This window comes from Pecten maximus, chromosome 4 (genome assembly GCF_902652985.1).
Source record: "Pecten maximus chromosome 4, xPecMax1.1, whole genome shotgun sequence".
Classification (NCBI taxonomy): domain Eukaryota; kingdom Metazoa; phylum Mollusca; class Bivalvia; order Pectinida; family Pectinidae; genus Pecten; species Pecten maximus.
Window position 1 is genome coordinate 19,712,523 of NC_047018.1, and position 13,148 is coordinate 19,725,670.

General features: G+C 37.6%; 1 protein-coding gene across 3 annotated transcripts in view; it reads right to left on the reverse strand.

The window, feature by feature from the left end:
- The window catches only part of LOC117325438 (cAMP-specific 3',5'-cyclic phosphodiesterase 4C-like), a 343,137-nt gene that overhangs the window by 242,037 nt on the left and 87,952 nt on the right, over window positions 1-13,148 (reverse strand). The window contains exon 1 of one of the 3 annotated variants that reach the window (XM_033881647.1): window positions 1,016-1,105. The exons of the other annotated variants lie outside the window; for them this stretch is intronic. Within the exon in view, the coding sequence (XP_033737538.1) occupies window positions 1,016-1,086 (71 nt within the window). The 5' untranslated portion in view covers window positions 1,087-1,105. Of the gene's footprint in view, window positions 1-1,015; window positions 1,106-13,148 lie in introns of those variants that run through there. 3 annotated transcript variants of the gene reach the window in all.

Consider the following 13,148-nt stretch of genomic DNA (forward strand, 5'->3'; position numbering starts at 1 on the left):
TAAAACAGAAGTTGAATGTCAATTTCAATAAATAAAGTAATTTGTAACAAGGCACCAGGAATCCGATTGTCAATACATTCTTATATTCTGTTTCTGCAAGTTACTTCTGGGCGTCATACAGCTTAATCCATGTAGGGCACATATTTCAAAATCTAAAATCACAGCATCAGCAAACAACTGTGCTCCAAACAACAATGAATTAATTCATCAAAATAAATAATTGAATTCATGTTGGGATTGATAACGTGTGACGTTTTAACAATTTTATTACGTTTTAAAATTACTGACGGACTCCTTGCAGTAAACTTGTTTAAAGATTAACATAACAAAACAGTAAAGTAAATAATGATTTCAAGTTAATTTATAGTAGGCATCAACATATTACTTCATATTAAATTTTTCTGTATCCCTATACACATCTGATACCCCAGAACGCCCTCCCAATTCATCACTGCTGACAATACCAATTAAATTCTGGCTTGATTAGAGTGTTCTGCAGGTCCCTGAAGCCCTGGAGAAATGCAGAATTGTTCTGTTTTTCTAACCCCAATGATAGTAGATTGATTGTGTTGGCATTTATTGATGTCGCCTAACTTGATAAGACTTTAGTGGAAAAAACTCATTTTCATAGAATTATCTACCTTTAGAATACCAAGTTTCACATTAACAATATATTTCTCAACAAAATTAAGATTTAATTGATATGTTCTATTTTTTTTCTAAGAATGAAACAAAAATATTCGTCCTTGATCTATAAATAGATTGACTTTAATCAGATACCTGCACATAAATAGATAAACTACAATTGGACATTATTTTCTATAAAAAACTGTTCCGCTGCCTGATCTGTAACCTTTTCCATCTCCAGCACTCCCACCAAACTTCCCCTCCCTGTCTATACATTAGTTTATTTTCTGCCTTGGTTACGGAGATGCAGACCGATGCCCATAGAAGCCAGACGATACCTACAACATTAATTAGGTTACGAGGAAATAAAAGAGGTGATAAGACTTACCATATCCACGAGTGTCGCCTTCTGTTCCCACAGGCAGTTAAATCAGAGGCGGGAAGTGACAACATCACCATTCATCTAATCGTATCCCAACACTGAATTTATATGCCGCAAAGCAAACCCTATATATCTGTTTTACTTTGTTTTTTTTTGGTTAACTACAGTTTTCAAAATATCTCCAATTTTGTTAGCGATGGTAAATGGTTGTAACAAACACTAGATTTACTCCTCAGTTGGTATGGAAGTCTTCCTTGTCTAAATATCACTGATCACTCTCGTTATCAAATCCATTTGTTTGTTGCTGAACAAAGCTGTCCCTCAACTTCCCATAAATGTATCAAAGGTCCACAAACTTTCTCCTTTGGTTACTAAGCCGATTCTATACAGAGATGTATATTCCAATGATCAAGACCAGTTCTTTTCTAATATAACCTAAATGACATTTATGGCCTTTGCTAATTCAATTGATATATCCAATGATATTTCACTGTTAATTATTTAGTATACAAACTGATATTTGAATTTCAAAGTAATGACCCAAAATTAACAAATGTCCAACATGAATTTCTTCTATGATTTAGATATCAGGGTCTACCAGAATATAGCTCCTATTACTCTGATTGTCTACTCTAATTATTATAATTATCAAATTACAATTACTTCATATTTTATATCCATTTTGAAAAAAACACAAATCAATATTTCCTCAATTAAAATTTCACAATTTGGAATTATTCATATGAATCCATACACATGTATCCTTAAGAGTTAATTTGAAAGCATCATCTGTTTCTCTAGCTGAAACCTTTCCCAGGTATACTTCCAAACTAATGCTAGGTTGTTGACGCCCAACCTGAGCTTTATCAGGGTACTCACACAATCTGCTACCATTCACAATGTACAATTCTCAGCATGTTTTACTCCCGTGACACCAACTGTACGCGGAGACAAATATCTGACAGTGGGGTAATATTTGAGATTCCGTGGTTTTATAGGACTCCAGGCTGTTGGAGCAGTGTTCAGTAATCCATAAGTTCTATGCCTATAGCAGGCTCAGCATCCCTATATGAGAGTCAAAATTGATCACAAAACATATCAGATACAAAAAAAAGAGAAAGAAGATGGTGCTTTTGCCACTGTGTTTTGTGGAAGTTTGGGCCAGAGCATATAGACGTATGGAATTCTACAGTAGTCACTGAGGCCCTACTGATCTGATATGCTCGTCTAATTGATCACATATGAGATCAGAGATTTTTAGGTACAGTGCCTAAAGACAGAGTAAATAGTAACACTGCATCCAACAGGTTGGGTGGTGATCAACATAGCTGTACTCTGGATCCTCTACTCCTCGTTGTCCTCCCAAGTATTCACCGAACCTGTCAGTCAATCCTTGTCAACATTACAGCGTGCTTTTGTCGCGTGTGGGACATTGCACTCAATGATACCTAATGCCACACAAGTTTAACATATAGCTATAAGCTAAGGTATTTGCTGTGACCGAATGACACTTACTCCTCACAGAGACTTTATCCTTCCAATACACACAAACTCTCCTTAGTTCAATATTTCAAATTGAACATAAATTACTTCACAATGACATATAAATACGAATATATATAACGATTTCAGCTAGCTCCTGAGAAATTATTTTGTAGTTAACATATTTTTACACACATATTCCAATTTCACAATAGACGAGTTTTATGCAGCGTTTTGATAACATTTGACTGTCTATACCAAGCGGATCATTTCAGTTATCCATCAGCCTCATTGTAGAAACTTGCTGTGGATCACTGAAGCAGAAATTATCACAAACAGATTTGTGTGATGAACAGAAATTGTTTTTCTACATTCCATCAATTCTTGACTTTTAAAAAGACATCCTAATGCTAGCGACAAAATGTCAATGATTTTCAGCATTTGAGAATGATGGCTATTTAAGCTCGTCCACTGAATTTCAGTAACTGTATTATCGGACTCATGAAAGCTTTAGGTGAGATGGCATTGTCAACAGAATGCTATTAATCCCCAGTAGCACTCAAGTGTACAATACTTTAATGTACAAATATACTGAGGATTATGGAATCTCCTTGTCCAGGCAACATGTCAATAAGCTCATGAGGATTATGGAATCTCCTGTCCAGGAAACATGTCAATAAGATCACTCAAAGAAAAATAGCTTGTTCAAAAACTGACAACATAGTTGAATCCAGAAGGCAGAAACTGAATAATAGGCAATTAGTAGATCCCATTCGGCCACATCCAACAGCCACTGGTGACGGTTCAGTGGAAAGTGAAACTTTAATATAACTAAATATAGACAACAATATTGAATACAAATACTTACAAGCCAATTTCATAAGGAGTCGGGACTGCTTGTGACTGCCTTATAATCACAGGTGTCAACATTGGCTTTCCTATTATATATCAGACTAACATAATACCATATATATGCTAATTTATACAACCACATATTTACCCTGAAGGGCCCATAACACATACTTATAGATCATCAATAAGCATGGTTGCTTAAGTTTTTAATTCATAAAATAAATTTAACACAATAAAACTTGTTTATCTTTGGTTGGAATTGTTTTCCTTTCCCAAGATTTGAAATACACAAGTATATAAAGGTCAGTATACAGAATAATCGAGTTGGTCCACCGATGCTCCTGTTTTTCATTGTTATTTAAATCCACAGTGTTGAAATAATCGAAATCTCAGCTAACTATACGGAACCAACAAATATCAGATATGCTATAAAAGGGTTTATTAATAAGGATAATTACATCCAAAATAAAGATATTTTGAACTTCAACATATCTATAGTGATGAGGTTACTGCATAATTGAAAAAACAAATTTATCTCATTAATTTGAATTTAAAATCTAAAGATTATCTCTAAAATACTGAAGACAGCCAAGCCACTGGCTACCTTGGAATGGTTGTGATTGTAGTTCTAAAAGTTAGAAATGAGCTCTCTTCAAATCCAGAAAAGTTCCCTAAAATATCAGCCTTGATATCTCATATTCTCACTTTATATCACATTATTTTCTAACAGTGATCAGTGACCAATTTCATACAATAGCTCACAACCAGGTCACCAATGCATGATAATCACATGATAATGACAATTTTCAATATATTTGCACCTTGTCACCTTTCAAGCAGATTATCATATTTCAATTAAACATTTCCACAAAGTTAATGGCCCAAAAAGGACTCCAAGTCTTGCGGTTTTTAGAAGATTTTATTGAAGTCTTGAATTCATACAATTGATCTCAATGACCTCTCATCGCGCCTAATATAACCCTGGCTGTTGATGTCTCCTCGACACCTGTCCTAATATAACCCTGGCTGTTGATGTCTCCTAGACATCCGTCCTGATATAACCCTGGCTGTTGATGTCTCCTTGACATCCTTCCTAATATAACCCTGGCTGTTGATGTCTCCTCAACACCCGTCCTAATATAACCCTGGCTGTTGATGTCTCCTCAACACCTGTCCTAATATAACCCTGGCTGTTTATGTCTCCTAGACACCTGTCCTAATAAGCCATGGCTGTTGATGTCTCCTTGACACCCGTCCTAATATAACCATGGCTGTTGATGTCTCCTCGACACCTGTCCTAATATAACCCTGGCTTTTGAGGTCTCCTCAACACTTGTCCTAATATAACCCTGGCTGTTGATGTCTCCTAGACATCCGTCCTAATATAACCCTGGCTGTTGATGTCTCCTTGACATCCTTCCTAATATAACCCTGGCTGTTGATGTCTCCTCAACACTCGTCCTAATATAACCCTGGCTGTTGATGTCTCCTTGACACCCATCCTAATATAACCCTGGCTGTTGATGTCTCCTTGACACCCGTCCTAATATAACCCTGGCTGTTGATGTCTCATAGACACCCGTCCTAATATAACCCTGGCTGTTGATGTCTCCTTGACATCCTTCCTAATATAACCCTGGCTGTTGATGTCTCCTCAACACCCGTCCTAATATAACCCTGGCTGTTGATGTCTCCTCGACACCTGTCCTAATATAACCCTGGCTGTTTATGTCTCCCAGACACCTGTCCTAATAAACCATGGCTGTTGATGTCTCCTTGACACCCGTCCTCATATAACCATGGCTGTTGATGTCTCCTCGACACCTGTCCTAATATAACCCTGGCTGTTGATGTCTCCTTAACACTCATCCTAATATAACCCTGGCTGTTGATGTCTCCTAGACACCTGTCCTAATATAACCCTGGCTGTTGATGTCTCCTTGACATCCTTCCTGATATAACCCTGGCTGTTGATGTCTCCTAGACACCGGTCCTAATATAACCCTGGCTGTTGATGTCTCCTCAACACTCGTCCTAATAAACCCTGGCTGTTGATGTCTCCTTGACACCTGTCCTAATATAACCCTGGTTGTTTATGTCTCTTCGACATCCGTCCTAATATAACCCTGGCTGTTGATGTCTCCTCAACTCTCGTCCTAATAAACCCTGGCTGTTGATGTCTCCTCAACACTCGTCCTAATAAACCCTGGCTGTTGATGTCTCATAGACACCCATCCTAATATAACCCTGGCTGTTGATGTCTCCTCAACACTCATCCTAATAAACCATGGCTGTTGATGTCTCCTTGACGCCCATCCTCATATGACTCCTGCTGTTGATGTCTCCTTGACACCCGTCCTAATATAACCCTGGTTGTTTATGTCTCTTCGACATCCTCCTAATATAACCCTCGCTGTTGATGTCTCCTCAACACTCGTCCTAATGTTTTAGATCATCTTTATAATGATGCAATTTTTTCAGTTAACAGCTTTTTTTGAAGTAAATGGAAAAAATGAGAAAAACATGACCAAAGATATATATTCACTGCGATTTTACTAAATATAATTTTGAAATGTTCTCTCAAAGGGTCAGACAACAGCCATCTCCATCAGTCTTTGTCACCATGTCAATTTTTGGATGAGACAAGGTGATGTATACACTGATTTCATGAATATCCTCTTACATGCAATATTCCCATTAGTTACAAGAGCTTCAGTGACCTAGACAAAAGCAGCCAATTTTTTTATCATCCATCACAGTACTCTGTTGTGCGATGTATATACTGTCACAATTATATCAGAGATACATGTCCAAAAGTTTAAACATTAATATTTGATTCTGTCCCCTATACACATAGTTATAAGGTTTCTAGGAAGGTTTTTGATCAAGTAGATAACAGTTGGAAATGCTTCATAGTCTATGGCTACGACACTTTGATGGTAAGAATCGATAAATGACTGTAAAATGTTACACTGCAATACACTCCCCGGAGGATAATATACAGTGGTTGAAAATGGTTACATATAAAAATGTTTTATAATGATCACGCTAACTGTGGTTTACTTTTCAGTGAAGTAAAGAAAAACGTTTACGACTGATGACAGAATATACAAGAATTCCAGAGACAAGTCTACTTATACGTAAATTATTCATTTTAAAAAAAGGACAGAACTTAGATGTTGCACAGGAAATGCTTCCCATCACTACCTTGTTTTGCATGTCAACTCAGTGCATTTCTATCATGTTCCTGCAGTCTAAGCTATAAACTGATAAGAACATTTCAATTTTGTAACTATCTATAAGGTGGTGGGGAGGGTGGTGGTTAGATTTTAATCTGGAAATTACGAACATGATTCTTAATTGTATTTAACCTTTTCATTACATCTTTCAATAAGCGTTAGTTGTCCTTTGAAATATAGAGATAATAATATTGGTCGAATTGTAAATTTCTATGCATGTCAAAATCATGCCAGGATTACATCAATCATCCAGAAATAAGCCCATACCTGGTAATAAGCCCTCATGTCAACAACATGAAGGGATTACCACATTTATCTAGCAATAAGCCCATACCTGGTAATAAACCCTCATGTCAACAATATGAAGGGATTACCACATTTATCAAGCAATAAGCCCATATCTGGTAATAAGCCCTCATGCTAACAATATGCCACAATTACAACAATCATCTAGCAATAAGCCCATGCCTGGTAATAAGCCCTCATGTCAACAACATGAAGGGATTACCACATTTATCTAGCAATAAGCCCATACCCGGTAATACGCCCTCATGCCAACAACATGAAGGGATTACCACATTTATCTAACAATAAGCCCATGCCTGGTAATACGCCCTCATGTCAACAACATGAAGGGATTACCACATTTATCTAACAATAAGCCCATACCTGGTAATAAGCCCTCATGTCAACAACATGATGAGATTACCGCATTTATCTAGCACTAAGCCCATGCCTGGTAATAAGCCCATATGTCAACAACATGAAGGGATTACCACATTTATCTAGCAATAAGCCCATACCCGGTAATACGCCCTCATGCCAACAACATGAAGGGATTACCACATTTATCTAGCAATAAGCCCATGCCTGGTAATAAGCCCTCATGTCAACAACATGAAGGGATTACCACATTTATCCAGCAATAAGCCCATGTCTGGTAATAAGCCCACATGTCAACAACATGATGAGATCACCGCATTTATCTAGCAATAAACCCATGCCTGGTAATAAGCCCTCATGTCAACAACATGAAGGGATTACCAAATTTATCTAGCAATAAGCCCATGCCTGGTAATAAGCCCACATGTCTATAACATGATGAGATTACCACATTTATCTAGCACTAAGCCCATGCCTGGTAATAAGCCCACATGTCAGCAACATGATGAGGTTACCACATTTATCTAGAAATAAGCCCATGCCTGGTAATAAGCCCACATGTCAATAATATGAAGGGATTACCACATTTATCTAGCAATAAGCCCCTACCTGGTAATAAGCCCACATGTCATCAACATGATGAGATTACCACATTTATCTAGCAATAAGCCCATGCCTGGTAATAAGCCCTCATGCCAACAATGTACCATAATTACAACAATCATCTAGCAATAACCCCATGCCTGGTAATAAGCCCACATGTCAACAATATGAAGGGATTACCACATTTATCTAGCAATAAGCCCATGCCTGGTAATAAGGCCTCATGTCTACAACATGAAGGGATTACCACATTTATCTAGCAATAAGCCCATGCCTGGTAATAAACCCACATGTTTACAACATGAAGGGATTACCACATTTATCTAACAATAAGCCCATGCCTGGTAATAAGCCCTCATGTCTACAACATGAAGGGATTACTACATCTATCCAGCAATAAGCCCATGCCTGGTAATAAACCCACATGTCTATAACATGAAGGGATTACCACATTTATCTAACAATAAGCCCATGCCTGGTAATAAGCCCTCATGTCTACAACATGAAGGGATTACCATATTTATCTAGCAATAAGCCCATGCCTGGTAATAAGCCCACATGTCAACAACATGAAGGGATTACCACATTTATCTAGCAATAAGCCCATGCCTGGTAATAAGCCCTCATGCCAACAATATGCCACAATTACAACAATCATCTAGAAGCAAGCCCAAGCCTGGTAATAAGCCCTCATGTTAACAACATGAGATTACCGCATTTATCTAGCAATAAGCCCATGTCTGGTAATAAGCCCTCATGTCAACAACATGAAGGGATTACCACATTTATCTAGCAATAAGCCCATGCCTGGTAATGAGCCCTCATGTCAACAACATGAGATTACCGCATTTATCTAACAATAAGCCCATGTCTGGTAATAAGCCCTCATGTCAACAACATGATGAGATTACCACATTTATCTAGCACTAAGCCCATGCCTGGTAATAAGCCCTCATGCCAACATTATGAAGGGATTACCACATTTATCTAGCAATAAGCCCATGCCTGGAAATAAGCCCACATGTCATCAACATGAAGGGATTATCACATTTATCCAGCAATAAGCCCATACCTGGTAATAAGCCTACATGTCAACAACATGAGATTACCGCATTTATCTAGCAATAAGTCCATGCCTGGTAATAAGCCCTCATGTCAACAACATTATGAGATTACCACATTTATCCAGCAATAAGCCCATGCCTGGTAATAAGCCCACATGTCAACAACATGATGAGATTACCACATTTATCCAGCAATAAGCCCATGCCTGGTAATAAACCCACATGTCAACAACATGAAGGGATTACCACACCATGTTGCCATGTCTACAACATGAAGGGGTTACCACATCATGTTGCCATGTCTACAACATGAAGGGATTACCACATTTATCCAGCAATAAGCCCATACCTGGTAATAAGCCCACATGTCAACAACATGAAGGGATTACCACATTTATCCAGCAATAAGCCCATGCCTGGTAATAAACCCACATGTCTACAACATGAAGGGGTTACCACATCATGTTGCCATGTCTACAACATGAAGGGATTACCACATTTATCCAGCAATAAGCCCATGCCTGGTAATAAACCCACATGTCAACAACATGAAGGGATTACCACATCATGTTGCCATGTCTACAACATGAAGGGATTACCACATCATGTTGCCATGTCTACAACATGAAGGGATTACCACATCATGTTGCCATGTCTACAACATGAAGGGATTACCACATTTATCTAACAATAAGCCCATGCCTGGTAATAATGTTAACAACAGGAATTAAACATTGGTGTGATGCAGTCCCTGGTCTCTGATCTCCATCACATCCACTTTGCTGACTCCCATCAGATATATAAGGCTCAGCTCATACAATGTACATCATCAGGACAGTTGAGTACAGGAATATGGCCATTGATCTCTGGGTTAATCCTGTCAGCATTGTTGCCTAAGGGAGCTCATGATCACTGCAGTATCTTGCCTGTATTGTAGTTAATCACAATGTATTTAATACCCCTCCTTGAGACGTTATTCCCCTTCAGCTGACTGTGGTCACTTCAAAGTTATCCCACATAACATGGCCGTACATAAAATGTGATCTGATTGAAATCTAACGCTATTCAACCATAAGCCTATTGAAGAATCCTAACAGTAAGGATCGAAGGCCAAGTAACTACAGCCTTTAAGACCACAACGAGACTTATTCACAAGTAATGAGAATAGGAAGTCTCTTTTTATTCAGGAGTGAACATTAAATGGTAGTATATATCAGAAAATCAAGAATTATTTACATAGTCCAGATCTTACTTAGACTCTCTGTAAGACATAAACACTCTCACTCTTATGCAAATTACTTCATGTTCTTTTATTCATAAATGACCATGACCTTGGGACATACATGACATTTTTATTTCGTTGCCAGTTGAGAGATCTCACTGAAGAGGTTGATGACTTTCTATAAATAGTAAAGGTGACCTTGACCTTGGTCTTGGAACCCTGAAACACAAACTCATCAAAGGTGTTATCTTAGATGACCTTAATACTATATAAAACTTAATCCAAATCTCTACAAAAATTAATGAAGTTGCCATGGCGACGACATTAATTCAGGATAGGACAGAAAACTCTGTGATGTCAACATGGCCCATATGAAGTAGCAGGGTCATAAGGAATAATAAAAACATCACAATTAATGAGAATTTAAAAACACATATATATATAGATGTGTATAAAGGTGAAATTTATAATAAAAAGACTGATTCATTTCGATTCTCAAATGGACACACAGATAATAGTCAATTCTGAATGTTATAACAGATTTCCTTCTGCTGACAGAATATATGTCAATTTTATCAAAATCCCTCAAGGAATGACTCTTCTAGACCGCTTACAAACTTTGGCATTACACAAATACGTTTAAGATTGATGGAGAGGAAACCTATAGTCCCCCAGTAGGAGACTAATAACAGGAGAGTTATAGGAGATTAACAAGGGAATGATAGAACAATACGAGAAAAACAAAATAACAGGAGAACAATAGAATAATATTGATGAAATATATTGTTTTATTTCCGACATGATATAATCAACAGTGTATATACAGACATTAATCTCACTCGGAGTCTTATTTTTCCGAAAAATTAATCATACAATAAAACTAGGCTTATACCATCACACTGTAACAGATCTAGCTAACAAAAATACATAATGGATAATAGAAAATAAAACCTTGTGATTCTTTAAAGATTAATGATGCTTTTCGGCAATCAATCCTTCAGGAAATTGCTTAATGGCATCAAATAGAATATGAGGAACAAGGAATTGTCATCTACTGCTGATGTGGATCCCATCAGAGAAATCCCCAGAATGGCTATAAATCGAGTCTATCTGGTGATATAACTGTATAGTCATCTCTGATGATTTATCTCCTAGTCTGACGATACAGTCTATATCCTACGATCCCGTTCTACCCACCTCTACTTTTCCATGCAGACTTTACATTTCATTTAGTATGACAGGACATTGGACAATATTTTATAGCATTATGTTTCTAGCAAATTGATGTTTATTGAAATCCAATTAGAAAGAGGTATATGTAATCCAAAACCTTCTTCCCTTGTTATCCAAAATAAACAAAGAGACATAACTCCATGTTATTTCAATGTGTGACACTCAGCCATCCCATGAGGCATTTATAAACACGGTATTTGGCAATAGTAGATAACAACTTGTACAAGGTTTGGCCCTGGGAAATTCTGTAAAGAAGGTCCATAACTCTGTATATAAGTGGGCCCATTTCAATATGGCCGTCCAGCAAGGTACTCACAATAGGCAATTAATGGTGACAAGAGTATATGACCCAAGCCCTGGACAAAGTGATGCACAGAAGATACACATACTGACGTGATGCAAAGTGATGCACAGAAGATACACATACTGACGTGATGCAATACGATGTGCAGATGGATGCATAGATAACAAATTGACAGAACCTTATTCCCCTTTGGTGGTACACATGGAGGTAAATATGACTACAGATCACCCCCAGTGTGTTCCTCTGTTTATGAAGAAATAAGACCCATCAGCAGCACTGGCTCTGTCTATGTATCTGAGGTAATTAATTAAGACTCAATAACCTAATCTAAAGCGCTAATTGCCCACTCGAGTCCTGCTGTCTACTGCTTCTGATCGTGGTTCTACATCACCAGTGGGTAGTCTAATCGTGGTGGTTCTACATCACCAGTGGGTAGTCTATACAAACCGTTTCACTGTCGTATAGCTATTCACTTAACTCCAACTAACATTTCTTATAACCGTGAAATTAACCATGGTTTTTTTCATGAGATGCAGAATTTACTTGATAAATTTCATGGTTTTCCAACCCTTTTATCAAACAACTATTTCTGTACCTACTAAATGTTCGTTCAAAGAGACTGTACAGAACAGATTCTGTGGAAATGTTTTCTTCAATTCTGTGTGGAGGGATCAATTAATTGCTTTTGCTTAATGTCTATTGAATATTCATTCTTTTAAAATAAGACATTTTGCTGTGGAGTAATTTTAAACAGCCAATTATAGATTCAATGTAATAGTATATTTCGTTTGGATGGTAATATTTACTAGGGACTGCAAATTATCTAAATCATGTAAGCTGACCTTGAGATATCTACAAATGGTATTGAGATACCTACATTTGGTATAACCTACAACTGGTATTGATATACCTACAAATGGTGTTGATATATCTATAAGTGGGGCTGAGATACCTACAACTGGTGTTGATATATCTATAAGTGGGGCTGAGATACCTACAACTGGTGTTGGTATACCTACAACTGGTGTTAAGATAACTACAACTGGTAAAGAATTACCTACAACTGGTATTGAGGTCAACACCTACATCTGGTATGGATATATAAACAACTGGTATTGAGATAGCTACAACCGGTTATTGGGACACCAACAACTGGTATTGAGACACCAACAACTGGTATTGAGACACGTACCAACAACTGATATTGAGACACCAACAACTGATATTGAGACACCAACAACTGGTATTGAGTCACGTACCAACAACTGATATTGAGACACCAACAACTGGTATTGAGACACCAACAACTGATATTGTGACACCAACAACTGGTTTTGGGACACCTACAACTGATATTGAGTCACGTACCAACAACTGATATTGAGACACCAACAACTGGTATTGAGACACCAACAACTGGTATTGAGACACCAACAACTGATAATGAGACACCAACAACTGGTATTGGGACACCTAC